General features: G+C 36.0%; 1 protein-coding gene across 2 annotated transcripts; it reads left to right on the forward strand.

Annotated features, from left to right (window-relative positions):
• Window positions 1–30: 30 nt before the first annotated feature.
• LOC138323294 (uncharacterized) lies at window positions 31–12,135 on the forward strand. 2 transcript variants are annotated; one of them, XM_069267792.1, is made up of 7 exons: window positions 31–2,706; window positions 3,396–3,470; window positions 4,784–4,960; window positions 6,940–7,098; window positions 7,228–7,255; window positions 7,600–7,710; window positions 8,923–12,135. In XM_069267792.1, exons 1-7 carry the CDS (start codon window positions 2,631–2,633, stop codon window positions 10,367–10,369), a joined length of 2,073 nt encoding a protein of 690 aa, XP_069123893.1. In that variant the 5' UTR covers window positions 31–2,630; the 3' UTR covers window positions 10,370–12,135. The 2 variants fall into 2 exon arrangements, with proteins under 2 accessions (XP_069123893.1, XP_069123894.1); XM_069267793.1 differs by lacking the exons at window positions 31–2,706; window positions 3,396–3,470; window positions 7,228–7,255 and having other exon boundaries at window positions 4,818–4,960.
• The last annotated feature ends 5,754 nt before the right edge of the window (window positions 12,136–17,889 follow it).

Raw genomic sequence — 17,889 nt, forward strand, 5'->3', positions numbered from 1 at the left:
TTCTGAGGAATAGTTCTAAAATTAAAACGAAATGCAGGAAGATTCAAAATAATCTTTGATTTCATCTTAACTTTTTGCTATTAAATCACAAATAAAAAATCAATTAGCAATAAGAAAAAAAATATTGAATTATTTTGATGTGAAAATTATAACTTAATGGTATTTGTATACATTTGCGTTCCGCTATTTCAATTTTGTAGAAACACGACTGCCCAAAGCGAAAGTAGCTATTTATAGAGACAGCTGATATTGCATCAGCCGGTCTCTAAAAATAAACGAAACCGTTGTACCTTGCCCAGAACGTAGGCCTAGATATAACACTATCAAGTTATATAAAGAAGAACTGTTATGTACGGTGGCTGATTTATGACATTTTGTCTTTTCGTCTTTTCGCCCCGAAAAGACGAAAAGACGAAAATTAAGGTTTGTTAATGGTTTGTTAATTTTCGTCTTTTCGGGGCGAAAAGACGAAAAGACGAGAATTTTGAAAGCGAAAAGTCGCTTTCGTCTTTTCGTGTTTGACTTTTCGTCTTTTCGTCTTTTCGCCGCGAAAAGACGAAATTTCAATTTGTTAAATTTCGTCTTTTCGGGGCGAAAAGACGAAAACGAAAATTAAGGTTTCTTAATTCTCGTCTTTTCGGGGCGAAAAGACGAAAAGACGAAATGGCACATATCAGCCACCGTACATGTACATGTTATATCTAGCCTACATGTACATATGTAAGTCTCTGAAGACATGCATGAAGATTCAATAGTCTATATATAATATGAACTCAAGATGAATTTTGACAGAACTGCTAAATCGTTATATAATAATCTGTTTATATTATACATATTCATCCTTGCATTTGGTTGATTTTCACAACTAAATTAATCAAACTTGATTGCTTTCAATAGATTACGGAAGAAAAAATAGCAGTCTTGTTACGGCGCATATATGTTATTATCTCCAGTTGTTAACCGATAAATATGCACCAAGATATTTAAAGAGAATATTGGTCATACCATCAGCTTTATATCGTATATAATTATAAGTTATTTTTAATCTGAATAAACAAAATAGTTCGTACCTCACTGTTTCTGTACTGTCACATTTAGATAATTACAGTATCATTTATACAACAATATTTGAGTCACATCTATATCATTTACTGATAACATAAAAGAGACTAGTACAGTACATGTAACTATAGTCTGTATAAAGTATATATGATACATGTGTATATATATGTAGATATATAGTAAAAAGTAAAAACTGTAGGCAATGTGCAGTTACAGCCACACCAATGCAAACATCTTGATTTTATCGCAGGTATTATAATGTCTTAGTAATAAATGTAATCTTTGAAGTCATTATTACTAAGACACGCTGTCAGATTATTTTTTTTAAGTCTGCAAATGCCTTTGAATTAATGACTACATGTAGTAAATGGTAGATAGCAAGACGAATTGTTTCTGATATCCTTAATTAATTAACTTCATCACCGGCGTTGACATTTTCATGTTTTGATACACGAATTCAATATACAATGCTACTGTAGTGGACTCTGTAGTATAGATATCAACAATGTGATATAATTAGCTAGTGATATCATATCCGGCCAGCTGAGATTTACCTGGAAATTCATTGCTTAGGTATACAGTCGGTATTCCATAAAATACGATTCCACTATAGCTGGTTCTATATAAAACTGTGTACTCATTGTAATGTTTTTTTGTTATCTTCCTCTAGGAAATGACTCGTTTTTGTAGATTCGACGACGGGGTAAAAGTTACGTGTAAATGAAGGATTAGACTCGTGTCATTTCTTCAATATACCCGGCAATCAGTCTGAAAAGCCATTTCACATTGCGATAGATATGTGCTAGTAGTCTACATATAGTTGTATGCAAATTACCTCAACTGAATTTGACATGTATATTTGTTAATTTGTACTTCTTCTGTTCCTTTCAGTGGATATTATAGTAGAGCATTTTAATTAAATTTACAATTGACTTGCCAGTCAGAAAACCTGTCATAAATATATTTTTTGGAAGAAAAAGAAAAAAAAATCCCGAAACAACTTATTTTTTTATATTTATAAAACCTTGTATCACTAAATTATAGTCAATAAACAATTATATATTTTAAATAGATTCCACTGTGCATTATACATAGTTGTCAGCATGGGGAGAGGATAGATTTCCATATAATAGAGTGCAGGACTTTTACATTTAAAATCATAATCACTGTCTCATGCTAGGGACCTCTGATTTACTAGTCTGACGCTCCTGCTTAAGAGAAGTTCTTTAATTAAGTTAAAGGTGTATTGCGTGATAATGATCAACATGGTATCTACAGAATGATCTAATTAGATTCGACAGTATTTCATGTCATGTACATCACAGAAAAAAAATGTGAATGACTACCGGTGTTATTCAAGTCATTCTGGCATTACAGGTAATGCGAAACCACTGGTTTTACCATTACACGGTACATGAATATAGGTCACATATGTATTTATTATTGAAATAGCAACAACTCTGTTATCCAAAAAGATAAAGAGTAGACATTTATGGAAATACCAGGCGACTGCATAAATAAATTGAGTACAACTGCCGACCAACCTTCATTTCAACCCCAGCCCTATAATGGGCGCCACACAGAAAGCTGTAACTTATTGGTGGCTAATCGTCTGCGTAGCATTCTTTTACTCTGACGTCACAGGTACGTAATACTAGTTCTAAAGGAATTTGAAGATGTGTAGATGATACAACTATAGTTTAAAATTAATTCCAATATTTCAATGCTATTTCTAAATTGCTTTATTTATATTAATATTTCCCATTAGTACTAATTTCCCCCCGTTTCCCGTTTAGTAATGCACTCTAGCACCGATATAATGGGTAAACTATCAGTTGATAACTGTAATAACTTTCTTTTTCAAAATTTCTCGTTATATCCACCCCATATCACAGTAAAACTGAAGGCGCTGTGTGCGGCAACAGATGAGACGGACAGTTTGGTCCTTTGATATACATCAAAAGAATTAAATAAAGGTTCACTGTTGTTGACAGTGACTTTGAAGTATCTGTAACCTTCAAAAAAGGCTATGATTGGTCATGTTTTTGGCCTGAACTGTTTTCAGTGTTACTATGACATTTTCCAGGGGTTGGATATTATTGAGGATGAACGGATAGGTATAACGTATGGCGAGTAATAATGACAGAGCTTCATTTGTTTTGTTTTCTTCCTCGAGGCCCGACTACCGATGTACATCCTAAATTCTGATAATGGTCTCGGCGATTGAACAAATTCATTCAAAGGGTATTATTGAAGATTACTTTTTTTATTTGCTTAAGCTTTATACATGATCAACGACAACAATTGTTATAAATATTTATTATCTCTTTCAGCATTCCTGGAAAGAGAACAACTTACGCGAAGACATGTCCGGTCTAGCAGTATTAGTGGTTATCACAGACCTCAAGGTATGTGGTACACTTGGTACAGCGAAGGCAATCAAAACATATTTTATTGCCAATACAAAGGACAAAAGGATCAGGCAAAAGTTAATTCAACTTATAAAAGCCTTCTTCTAAAATACAGAAGAAACAAGTTTACTGGACTCGTACATGTAGCGAGTTATCATTACCCCGTCCTCAATATTCTGAGTGTATATCTGTCGATAAACGACACAGTAATTGTAATCACAGGTTTTTACCCTTTAGGAAAACCATGTCGTGATTTTGCTATTTCATCATTTGCTTTTGCTTCATCGCCATATGTTTCGATTCTTAGCTCATTCATGCTAAAATCGAAGAAACGGAAGCGGTTTGATAACGGAACCTACGCCATAGTGCGACAGAGCCATCTACCAGGCATGGTAGCCTCAGACCAACTATCAGTTTTGGTAGCTTCATGTCAATTTTCAGTGTTGGTTGGGCTTGGTAGCGCCAGTTTAACTTTCAGTTTTGGTTGGCCTTGGTAGCGTCAGTTTAACTTTCAGTTTTGGTCGGGCTTGGTATAGCGTCATCCTCGATATTCCAGATCACTTACGATTTTGACACCCCTGGACTATCCCATAGTAAAACTTGAGGTAACAGAAAAGAACTGATAAATTAGTCTTTGATGCATATAAAAGAAATAATAAATAATTATGAATAATAAATAAACAAATTATAAATAAAAATATATGAGCCGGATAACGGTAAACGGTGGTTAACTGTGTAGCTTTTGAAGTTGGGCGTCGCTCTTTATGTAGTCTTCAAAGGAAATTTTCGCTGGTCTGTGCCTGGTTCAGATTTTCACTCTGAGCTGCTTCAGTTTTACTATGAGATATTCAAAGGGTGTCGAGATCGTATAAGTGATCGCAACCCCTGGGGTATCGAGGATGGGTATAGCGTCAGATCAACTTTAAATTTTGGTCGGACCACGAATATGTTAGTTGGTATAAATGTGCTTTTTAATCGCTTAAAGTTAAGTGGGTGCCGTAGGTCACATGACAGAGTTCCCAGCCTTATTTGACTTCAGAGAATAGTACCAAGACATAGCTTCAGGTCAACTTTCAGTTTTTGTCGGGCTTGGTAGCGTCAGACCTACTCTCCAGCTATCAATTGGCCATTGGTTGACCATTTGGCTGACATTGTCCTATCACGTCTGTTGGGCGTTAATGTACAAACCCATCTTTATTTTTGAACAATATATCAAGTCTCATCATGATACAATAATGGCTATCGGTTTCCAGTAGCAATGTTTTCAATGAAAATAAAATGACGAAATCATATTTTTTTTATTTTTGCAGGTACATGCAATACTCTTATCCTATCCAGCAAAAGACTAATCGAAAAGCAGGAAATAATTGACGAATTCATACGTATAGGAGGGATGGGACACTCCGCCATCTACCGGGCGTACTATGACAACGAAACTATATCCATGGAGTTATTCTATCTAGAGGAACTTCAGTCATGGGTGATGGGTAAGAGTCTTCTACATATACCATATAGGTCATGAGAGATATTGGCATGGGTCACAAGTAGTTGTGCATTTGCTTCTAAACGGCAATCGGAACTCCTCGGGCATTGCCTGAAAGGCCCGAGGAAGTCCGATTGTCTAAAAGGGGTATCATGAGAGGGAGACAACTCAAATATCTGTATGATTATCTCCCTTGTTTGGGAAATTTCTAAATAGAAGACATGACCAGCGATGAGTTCCACTATCACAACAAAGGTCAATCTAGGTCATGCGCGGTTGATTTAAATTGAAACATCTCTGGGGACATGGGTGATGGGGATGGCTTGTTTTGCTCAGTTTACTTCAGGTCACTTAGGTTAGGCCAAAAAATATGACTGTTTAGGGTTACCCGACGGACCATATTTTTTTTACCCCCGACCCTAATTTTTTCCCACTTTTCTACGAAAAAATTAAAAGTCGGTCTCGGACTCCGGTTCCGACCATTGCTTTAGAGTGATAGACACTAAAAACAATATCCCTATCTTCCGACCCTATTTCTTTTGCCCTAAACAGACATATATATTTTTGGCCTTATCAATCTCTCCCAGGGGTCATTGCGGTCCCAACATTCATTAAAATTGTGGGGACCGCAATGCACCCTGGGGGAGATTGTTTGATTATTGGTGACAGGGTTGTTCAAAGGTGATAAAAATAAAATGTAGATCGTTTTCTTAATAACTTTCTTCTTCCTAAAGTCTCCCTTGACACCGCCTCACTATTGACCTTCGGTTGAGCGCTCGCCCCGGTAAGGTAGACTCTGGGACTTTCCCCCGACACATCATAGTCTATAAAAGTGCTAAGCACTCAGCAAGAAGAGAGTGGAACGACTGATTCGCCCGTTGTTAGTACAATGTGACTAGGTGGAGTGTGTTACTAGGTGTCTTCGGTGGCATGTTTCAGTAATATACAACTTCAATAGTGCAAGAGTTCCGCTATACGAGAAGACATAACACATATATAGTCTCCCAAAACACACACACGCAAGACGCCACATCCACGGAGGGCCATCATTAAATGACACTGGCTGTTAATAGGATGTAAACAAAATACACCAATCCAAACCATACTGCTGAACACATGGATCTGAGAATTAGCTACAGTTTAAATCTATTTGGAGTGTCCATAGACGAGTTTTAAGATGATTAAGGGATCTAGATGAAAAATCATAAAATTCGTATTCTACATACAGTATACTACAAACGAAAAGGGCGGAAAGCCCTCAGAGAAGAAAATAGCTTTAGCGGTTAAAAACAACATTTCTTCATATTCCTAGTAAATATTCACAAAAACGATAACTACCATTGGAAAGATGAAAGTGCCGTCACAAAGACCGCGGCCAATACCAGCTGCGTTTCAACTAATATAACACAAAAATGTCCTCAATTGGGATTTGGTGTATGTGTGAGGTAATCGTTTAATTAAATTTCATTGGATTACTGAAAATGAAAGTTGTTACGCTCCTTTCAATACACTTCGTTGTTTACCTTTGGCGTAACACACACGCTAGAGATATTTGGTAAAACGCACACAATGCATGCAAATTCCACGTTCCACTAAGAATCTCCAGATCCCGATTGAAGATATTTGTGTGTCATATTTGTTGAAAACGGCGCTACTATCGTCTTCAGTGATGGTCATCAATATATATGCGATAAATACTGGAACGCAAAAGATCTCGTATTATGATTGTGTTGTCTTTATAAAAATGTCCAAGGTCCTCAGTAATATCTAATTAAAATCGTTGCTTAATTTCGACATCAGCATACGTGTTTTTATCGAGTCGCATAGTTGCACCCTTTATTTGGTGTGACAAAATCGGCGTTTTCTCGAACATAAATAATCATCACTCATAAGATAATTCCCAAATAAACTATACACAACCTAAAAGGAATTGCGATTTTATGGTATGTGATTAATTGGAATTGTTTGATATCTCTGGTATAGGGCACCTTACAAACAGCACACAGATCGCCATCCACCTCGAGAGCAGGGTCAGAAATCCACAGGATGGAAGCGGAGGAATACACGTCCTCAAGGCCTCCAGCGTAGAGACTGGGTTACAGTGGGAGCACCACCCAGACCTTTTCTTCAAGTGTGTGACAGGTAATGATTAAGTGATGCGTGACAGTTAAACGCTAGATAATAGATGCATTAATATGTGAGATACAATGAGACTTATTAGTAAAATGTGAACCGAAATGATTGGTTATCCTGTCTCACTTTGTATTTAAGGTCACACCAGAAATAAAAGAGCTGTTTGGTAAGTTTTAACAGGAACAAACTCCTTCGTCATTTATTTTTATTACTTTCATATAAAAGTCCACATATTTTCTAATTTGGATCATTTGACAGTTACTGACCATAGGGCTATGTTTTTTCTTCGGGTACTTCGGTTTTCCCACATCCCATTATCCGGCATGTAATCAAGTAGCCGTTGGCTATAGCTAAAGAAAATAAAACGAGCCTATATGGTATTGTCTTTCTATTTTCGTTTTTCTATAAATCCAAACCGTGGTCGATAAATAATGTTCCTATCTAAACTCGAAATAATGTGAGTTTTTTTTCTAGTCTACGTTCAGTGCGTTTACTTTTCATCCATTTCAGGTTATTTGCTCTCGGGATTGTGGCATTAACAGCCACAATTACAACGACTGCTTTCCGTGGTGTCGCTCTCCAAAAGGGATGTCTCTTTTATCCGTCAGTCTGTGAAATGAAGTAAGCTTTAAAATCTCGCTGTGATCAATGTATCTTTAATGTCATATTTTATGTCACATTTATGTTGAGAAGGTGCAAATAAAAGATTTCGTCAAATGTGTAGGGTGAGATAGACATATCTTGGTATTACCTTTCAATTTTATGTAAATTGAACTTTCATTGGTCAAGTAAATTATGTCGACCAATGAGATTGCACTTAACATAAAATTGAAGAGTAATACCAATAAAGCCGACCAATGAGATTGGGCTAGACATAAAATTGAAGAGTAGTACCAAAATGGCCGCCGACTTGACCCGGACAGTTGTCGAAGTTGAAAAACGACATAAGGGAGACGATAGGGATTGAAGTGAGGTGTCAAACAAATAAATACGGTTATTGTCACCTAACGTTTGTCTATGTCGAGGTATGTAAAAAAATGTAGGCCATGGCGTTTTTATTGTAAATTGCAAATAGGTAATTACATTCTGGAGTGCAAAAACGTCCCAAAAATAGTGTCCAACTAAATAAAATTCGTCAAAGTTTCGAGGCTGTGTGTTATAATGTAACCTAAACCTGTTCACTACATCTCCTTGGTATCGTATTTAAGTTTGACATCCTAAGTGCTGTTAGGTATCTTGCCTGGTTAACATTTTACAATACTTCGGAAATAAAACGCACAATTTTGCATCACGGAGTGCTTACCTTATATAAGTCTAGTGGGTCATTGACTTATCAGCATGCTTACCTTATATAAGTCTAGTGGGTCTTTGACTTATCAGCATGCTTACCTTATATAAGTTCAGTGGATCTTTGACTTATCAGCATGCTTACCTTATATAAGTCTAGTGGGTCTTTGACTTAACAGCATGCTTACCTTATATAAGTTTAGTGGATCTTTGACTTATCAGCATGCTTACCTTATATAAGTCTAGTGGGTCTTTGACTTATCAGCATGCTTACCTTATATTAGTCTAGTGGGTCTTTGACTTATCAACATGCTTACCTTATATAAGTTTAGTGGATCTTTGACTTATCAGCATGCTTACCTTATATAAGTCTAGCGGGTCTTTGACTTATCAGCACGCTTACCTTATATAAGTCTAGTGGGTCTTTGACTTATCAGCATGCTAAATATCTAAAGCCGTCAGAGTGGCAAGCTTACTGGATGAGGATTGCTATAATTTTTATTTTGTAAATACATTAATTAAGATTTTATTTTTTTTTCTTTCCAGAAAAGAATTCGGAAATCTTAAGCCGTTGGCCGAGAAGCTACGCTCGACATTAAAACGCCAAATGAATGAAATCGGATGGCTCAAACTGCCTTCTCAGTTGAGTAAAACACGAGACCATTACATCGAGTTGGAATATTTGTTAGAAAAGTTGATAAACAAGACGGATATCTTGGATCATTTAAAACTGTCTGAAACACAATCGGACATTCCAATTACTAATTCCAGCGACTGGATTCTGGACCATTCTATAGCCTATGTTGTAGGTGTTTTTGCATCCGCTTTTGAGTTTCTAGGATTGTATAAATTGTTCGTGAAAAAGACGATATCAACACTGATAAAGGCGTTGAGCGCTGCTGGTTTTGTTATCGGTATTGGGTTTTCTGTGTATGATTTGTATACCCAAATAACGGAAGAAAAACGGGTCCGGGACGAACTTATAAAGCAAATTACCGCAATTAAATTACCTATAAAAGAGATGAAGCAAAAGATGGCGCTGATCAAAAGTTTCAAATCAAAGTACATAAAACAAATTGTGAAACCGCTTCAGACTATTCTTGGCTATTTTCCACCAGATTTGTTTCCGGCATTTCGTGTATACCTTAAGAAACTTCACAATCCTGTGAATATTAAATATACATACACGTGTCATATGAATACTCACTTGGAACATATTATAGCATACATCAAAAAGAAACTCATAACGATTCGACATGAAATCAAACGAAGAGAAATGTTAAGAACGGTATATACTGAGATCGAAACCTCCATAACTAAATCCCAACCACCGTTAGAAATACTGATCAAAATTGAAAACTTGTACAAAAATAACAATCTGTCCTCCGAGTTCAATTCTCAGTTTGAATTACTGCGGTTTTTAGCCGTAAACTTTACGACCAACACCAGCAGCTGTTACTGGGGCTTCCGAATAGATCTGATTAGAAATGGTCAGTTAGATGAGACTAACTATACATCCGTTCCATTGTGTCGCTCACCTGAGCTGGTGGATTATGACAGGGAGATATCCACCAAAGTTAACGAGACAATGGCCCCTTGTAGAATACTTCGACAACTGAGGGATAATGTCTTTGACAGCATGTACAAACTGTTGAGATATATCGCGGATTATATTCTACCCAATATAGGGTGTTATTGGGGATATGACCTTACCTACATAAGAAACACCACACTACATTCGCCTGTATTTGAAACTATGAAAGTCGATGCCGCTACGTTTCTATATACAGATGTAGCGTTGAGCGTGTTAAAGGAACCAGAGTACAATGGTTTATGTAAAAACCACAGTATCTGTGAGGAAAGATGGCAGAACTTCCTATACTGTTCAGTTTACCCTATGGTAGTACAGAACAAAGATAAATGTGGTGGAGAGGAGTTGTCCGGCTGTAGAGATATGGCCAGTGTCTATGTAAAGGACGGGTTTTGCTATTAACAAACCGGGTGTCACTGGGACCAGTATATTTGCTCGGTGTAGTCAGCTTTCCGGATTATGTAGGTTATAAATAGTGTAAATTAATGGAAAATCCATACAATTACGCCGAGTATACAGGTATGCAGATTAGACAAGGTTAGATAAGTTATAAAGTTGTATTAATTTGATGGTAGGAAGTAAGACACCAAAGAGTTAGTAAGAAGATTATATGTAGAAATTGTATAATAATTCTAAAAAATTACCACACAAATCATAAAATATAAACATAACCGCATCTTCACTTTTTTTCCGATTCAATATCTATACGCTGTGCAAATAATGGACGGTGTTTTTTGTTTGTTGTTGCTGTTTTTTTCTTGTTTTTTGTTTGTTTTTTGTTTTCGTTTTTTTGTCAACATCTTGTGGTTTAAATTTCTGTTGTGGAAGAGCATACAGTGAAATTCTATTTGCCATGTTAACATACACAATCTTTGTATTAACCCCTAGAGTGCCACAGAGCCTATATATAGGCTCCATGATACTACCGTTAAGTGCCAAAGGGCCTTTTTTAGGCTCTCTGAAATTCGACAGTTTAACAATAGCGCTCGACGGAAAAATGGCGACGCGATTGTTTGCTCCAAGGTTTCGACTTTTTTCTCCTGAGAATGGCTTTATTTATCGACGGATTTTTACCAAATCTAGTATAACAATACGAAATTGTCTGCTGTCTCAGTTAATACTATTTGCTGAGTTTTCCGATGTTTCATTTTCAAAATATCTTTTTTTTCGCATCGTTAAAACTCCATAAAACTTTCTTTGTTTTTACAAATAGCATGGAAATGCTTGTTCATAGGACACGGTTTTCTAAAAAAAATTACACTATGGCTAAAATTACTGATGTATGATCTGTAAGAGTAGATAATTTTCTGGAAGTTTAGCAACTTGTTTAGAATCAATGAATAAACAAAATAAGGTACATTGCAAAAAAAGACGTTCAGCCAAAATTGATTAATCATTGTGCTATTTTGAAGCCTACTGCTGCAAACACATTACAGTTGATGTGTGTTCACAGAACGATTGGCAGTCGTCTATTGTGCTAAATGTGCAAATCAAGCTTCATGCAAGTCTTTGACAATTTACAATTATTATGAATGCGCTAATTCAACACGGCTATACATCTTTTCATATTATTTTTGAGCTACATTTTGATTGCGAAAATCGCCTTATTACTAATAGTCCGGTAAATTTCGAGTTTTAAGTAATCACTACAATGACTTTTTTATTTACATCTTAGTCTGTTTTACAAGAAGACCTCAAAATTTGATATATCTGAAAAATATGTAAAAAACAAACCCAACAAAACAATATAATTGTAGTTAAATGCTGGACCTGATCCTGCGTATTAGTTTAGTTGTGTAACAAAAGATAGTTAAATATTACTGCATTGCAATCCGAATTCGTAAACGAATATAATTTCACAAGAAAAAAAAGCAGTTGGAACCGAGACAAGTGTGACACCGTTAAAATCGTTGAAGTACTGTAAATTGATATACAGAGACTGAACATGTGTTTATTAACTTGTAATCATGTATAATGTATTTATTGTTTTTATTTATTTTCCATTTTTGAAATTTCTTATATATTTTTCCAGCTCCGAAGATGAGATTGCTTTGATGTATCAGGGAAAGGATTTATTATGTAAGCTTTGAGCTTGATTTCTATTCCAAATGTTCAATGTTTTCTATGTACATGCGTCTAAAGATAAATAAAATACTATTTAAAGTAAGCATTTAACTTGTTGGATTGATAATGTTAGTAATTGTGATAATTAATCAACTACCCGGTATATTATTGACACTGATTTCGAACGGATGGAATGCTATTATGTTTTCTATTGAAAATTTTTACAATATATACTATCACTATACAGCTGTACAGAGAAAAAAATAGTTGAGATTCACAATATGGTTATGTTACCGACAGTGGAAACGGATGGGAGAAATGAAATAAATAAAAGTATCAGTGTTCCATTTCAAATCTATCTTCCGAAATCATAAATTTTAATTCTATGCTAAATTCTAAACGGAGAAAGAGTCTTGAAAATTATTATTTTTGTCATGCAGATTCGTGTTTTCAGTGATTCAGAAATTTGCTTTATACGACGTGCAGCTTTTACCATAACATCTATCACATATGTTACCAAAATCAAGACTTGTGATAATTACTAACCTATATGAGATGGCCTAGAACACAATCAGTTCACTTGCAAGTTTAATTTGAAATATTTCCTTTAGAATGAATTTTAGAAATCCATGTTTAAAAGTAGAAAAACATGTTTAAAAGGCGTTAAGCATAAACTGCTCTTTTTAAGGGCAAGAAGTATATGTTTTTGAAAAGAGACCAACATTTATAGGGCACCATTTACATTGTTGATAATTTCTTTCATAGACTATGTTGGACCGTTATATTTATTACTAACCTAAAGTTTTTCTTAATAATAAGCATTGAATTTCATTCATTTGGCAATTACATGTATGTGAATATGAATGCCAACTGGTCAGCGGGAAATTGCTTCATGTTGAATTTGCCTCTTTCCAGTTGGCATGCATACTCCCATAATTGCCAACTGAATGAAGTTACTTCAATGCTTACATTTACACTTGGTTACGATTTTATGATAAAATTTCGAGAGAATTTGCATCTATAATGAACAAACAAGTCATCATCAGCAAGGATATAACAGCTATTTGATCAGTCATTTTCCATGATCACTACGGCAAGACAATTGCGACGCCACAATGATAATAATGCAGATTACAGTTCATACATTGGTAAACGCAACTGCGTTTGGTAATGTTACACATTTAATGTGTTATATCAACTATTTATTCATCAATATTTGCAGTTCATTACAAACCGGTCTGGGGGTTCTCTCCCGGGAAAATTAGTGTGTAGAATGCCTGAGATGAGTTTTACGATGTTTTTATGATTAAAAATGGTTCTTAAACTGGTAAATTTTGGAGAAAAAAACCCGCTTTGAATGGATTAGTTCATTCGTTCAGAAATTATAATGTTTTTAAATTATAAATTGAATATCATATGCAGACACCCAAACAGACCGTGTCGTTAGACTATTGGCAGCACATTGGAAATGTCCCTACTACATTGTCATTGGTGAAGTAATTTTGATTTTTGTAAAACAAAAACCACAGTTTTAATAGCCAGTCCCCACAACTATTGGTAACAAATTACGGTACTCACAACTATTGGTAAGAAATTATAGTACACACATCTATTGGTAACAAATCACAGTACTCACAACTATTGGTAACAAATTACAGTCCTTTCAACTATTGGTAACAAATTACAGTACCCACAACTATTGGTAACAAATTACAGTACCCAAAACTATTGGTAACAAATTACAGTCCCCTCAACTATTGGTAACAAATTACAGTACCCACAACTATTGGTAACAAATTACAGTACCCACAACTATTGGTAACAAATTACAGTACCCACAACTATTGGTAACAAATTACAGTACCCAAAACTATTGGTAACAAATTACAGTACCCACAACTATTGGTAACAAATTACAGTACCCACAACTATTGGTAACAAATTACAGTACCCACAACTATTGGTAACAAATTACAGTACCCACAACTATTGGTAACAAATTACAGTACCCACAACTATTGGTAACAAATTACAGTACCCACAACTGTAACAAATTACAGTACCCACAACTTTGGTAACAAATTTACAGTACCCAAAACTATTGGTAACAAATTACAGTACCCAATATTGGTAACAAATTACAGTACCCACAACATTGTGGTAACAAATTACAGTCCCCAACTATTGGAACAAATTACGCCAACTATGTAACAATTACAAACAGTACCCACAACTATTGGTAACAAATTACAGTACCCACAACTATTGGTAACAAATTACAGTACCCACAACTATTGGTAACAAATTACAGTACCCACAACTATTGGTAACAAATTACAGTACCCACAACTATTGTACAAATTACAGTACCCAAAACTATTGGTAACAATTACAGTCCCCTCAAGTATTGGAAACAAATTACAGTACCCACAACTATTGGTAACAAATTACAGTACCCAAAACTATTGGTAACAAATTACAGTACTCCCCTCAACTATTGGTAACAAATTACAGTACCCACAACTATTGGTAACAAATTACAGTACCCACAACTATTGGTAACAAATTACAGTACCCACAACTATTGGTAACAAATTACAGTCCCCTCAACTATTGGTAACAAATTACAGTACCCACAACTATTGGTAACAAATTACACAGTACCCAAACTATTGGTAACAAATTACAGTACCCACAACTATTGGTTACAAATTACAGTACCCACAACTATTGGTAACAAATTACAGTACCAAATTACAGTACCCACAACTATTGGTAACAAAATTGAATACAGTACCCAAAACTATTGGTTACAAATTACAGTACCCACAACTATTGGTAACAAATTACAGTACCCACAACTATTGGTAACAAATTACAGTACCCACAACTATTGGTAACAAATTACAGTACCCACAACTATTGGTAACAAATTACAGTACCCACAACTATTTGTAACAAATTAAAATGCTTAATGTTATGTACATAACTCTTATTTTTTCTTCGGTAATCAAGTGAAAAACCATTAGTGTTGATGAATTCAGCTGTGAGAATCAAGGTACGGATAAACAAACACAGAATTATGCAATGTAATGGTTCTGTCATGCTATACACAAGTCTAGATGAATACATACCTGAAGAAGTCGTTTCAAGATTACTAATGTTATAGTACAAATAAATGAAAATGTAAACCTCAACTTGGCTTCTTTAGTGTTATTTATTTTACTGCAGTGTAGACGTAAACATAGGTTAGACCGTGCTCTTATTTCACTGCACTGACTCTGTACACGTAAATATAATGAATTTTGACAAAACTGCCAATATTAATTTTGATCTTTTATTTGACTCACGTTATGTATTGTAATTCTCAAAATGTTGGTGCATGTAACTTTTTGTGGTGAATAACATATTAATGGCTCGATTAGTGAGTATGACAATAATAATGACACATATAGCTAAGTATATCTCTGACTCTGAATAGATTAATATCTTAATAATGTATGGAATGATCCATATGATCTCTTTTAGAATTGATTTGCACTCTGTTGCGTCTTTGTGTCAATGCTAGGTACGCCACTGGTTTCTGTTGTTCACATATCCATTATTACAAACAAAAACGTGTTATTCATGTAATGTACGGTATCATGTCGGCATCATATGCTTAAATATTAACACAGATTCCTTTGATCCCCATCGCTGATCTTCAATCAAGGTAACAGGTCAAAGAAACTGGTTCAATTGACTCTGCATAAGTACTCAGTGGGCGTGTAGTATTCCTGGTCGATGTGCTACTAAATGATCGACATTGGCCTCTACATGTATATGAGTTCATTCATTTTCAACAACTAAATAGCTATGATACCCGATAATGTACGTATGGCATACTGGCATGAACTCGAGATTTGTTTAAATAAATGACATTGACCTTCATTCAAGTTTACAGTACTAATTGCAATTGCAAACTAAGTATAAGCCTCTTCTGAACAAGAGGCCCAGAGGGCCTGTATCGCTCATCTGGTTATTGTAATGCCAAGTAATGTTTTGAATATAGGATCATTGTTTTTTTCTGAAGGAATTTAAAAATTTACCTCAAAATTCCCTATTGTGACAAACTTTGTTGAACTTACCCAAGGATCAATGTTTCTGGCCAAATTTGGTTACATTCCAAGTAAAACTCTATGACTAGCAGCGATTTAAAGGATTTACCTATATTTCCCCTTTTGAGCCCCGCCCCTCCTGCCCCGCGGGGGCCAGAGCCAAAATTTATACAAATTTATACAAACTCTGTTCGTCTTCCCTCAAGGATGTTTCCGGCCAAATTTGGTTACAATCAATGCAGAACTTTATGACTAGTAGTGATTTAAAGGATTTACCTCTATTTCCCCTATTGAGCCACGTCCCTACTGCCACCGGGGGGGGGGGGGGGGGGGGTCAGAGCTAAAATCTATACAAACTCTGTTCCCCTTCCTAGAGGATTTTTCTGGCCAAATTTGCTTAGAATCCATACAGAACACTATGACTAGTAACGATTCAAAGAATTTACCTCTATTTTGCCTACCCATCCTGTCTCTTGGGGATCAGAGCCACAATTTATACAAGCTCACTTCCCTTTCCCCCAAGGATGCTTCTGGCCAAATTTGGTTACAATCCATGCAGAACTCAGGACTAGCAGCGTTTTAAAGGAAATGTTGACGGAAGGACGTACGGACGAAGGACGATGGACGCCGCGCCATGGATTAAGTTCACCGGCCCTTCTGGCCAGGTGAGCTAATAACTTAAACAAAAGGCCTAGAGGGCTTGAATCGCTCACCTGGGTATTTCAATGCCAAGAAATGCTCTGATTACAGGTTCATTTTTTCTTTTCTGAAGGAATTTAATATTTACCTCTAATTTTCCTATTTGGACCCATTCTTTCTGCTCTAGGGGGTCAGAGCCAAAATTTATACAAACAATGTTCCCCTTCCCCAAAGGATGTTTCTGGCCAAATTTGGTTACAATCCATGCAGAACACTATGACTAGTCAGCAATGTTAAAAAGATTTTATCTCTATATCAACTAATCGGCAGACACACATTCTCTGTTGCCCCTTCTCCTAAGGATAATTTCTGGCCAAATTTTGGAGCTAAAACTTTATCACAGTAGTGAACAATGATTTACTCATTTTCCCCTAAAGGATGCACTTCCTATCTAGGGGTCACAGCCAAATTTGCTTTTTAGGAATTCATATAGAACACTGGGACAAGTAGCGATTTAAAAGATTTACCACTATTTCTCCTATATGGGCCCCATCCCTCCTGCCCACTGGGGATCAGAGACAAAATTTATACAAACTCTGTTCCCCTTCACCTAAGGATATTTCTGGCCAAATTTGGTTACATTCGATACAGAACTCTGGGACAAGTAGCGATTTAAAGGCTTTACCTCCATTTCCCCTATTGGGCCCCGCCTCTCCTGCCCTCTGGGGGTCAGAGCCAAAATTTATACAAACTCTGTTCCCCTTCCTTCAAGGATGTTTCTGGTCAAATTTGGTTACATTCCATGCAGAACTCAATGACGTAGCGATTTAAAGGATTTACCTCTATTTCCCCTATTGGTCCCCGCCCCCCCCCCCCCCCCCACTGCCCCCTAGGGATCTGAGCCAAAATTTATACAAAATCTGTTCCCCTTCTCTCAAGAATGTTTCTAAGAAAATTTGGTTACATTCCATGCAAAACTCTATGACTGGTAGCGATTTAAAGAAAATTTTGATGGACGGACGACGGACGCCGCGCCATGACATAAACTCACCGGCCCTATTGACCAGGTGAGCTAAAAACTCACCGGATGCAGCATGCTTGAATGATCTAGTAGACCGGATA

Source organism: Argopecten irradians, chromosome 5 (genome assembly GCF_041381155.1).
Source record: "Argopecten irradians isolate NY chromosome 5, Ai_NY, whole genome shotgun sequence".
NCBI classification, from domain to species: Eukaryota; Metazoa; Mollusca; class Bivalvia; order Pectinida; family Pectinidae; genus Argopecten; species Argopecten irradians.

What these genes read in the sequence shown, in the direction of transcription:
- LOC138323294 (XM_069267792.1), top strand. Translation starts at nt 2,631, where the DNA reads ATGGGCGCCACACAGAAAGCTGTAACTTATTGGTGGCTAATCGTCTGC. An exon ending in CTTTTACTCTGACGTCACAG is followed by an intron (nt 2,707 to 3,395) that starts GTACGTAATACT and finishes TATCTCTTTCAG; the next exon opens with CATTCCTGGAAAGAGAACAA. An exon ending in AGAAATAAAAGAGCTGTTTG is followed by an intron (nt 7,256 to 7,599) that starts GTAAGTTTTAAC and finishes CATCCATTTCAG; the next exon opens with GTTATTTGCTCTCGGGATTG.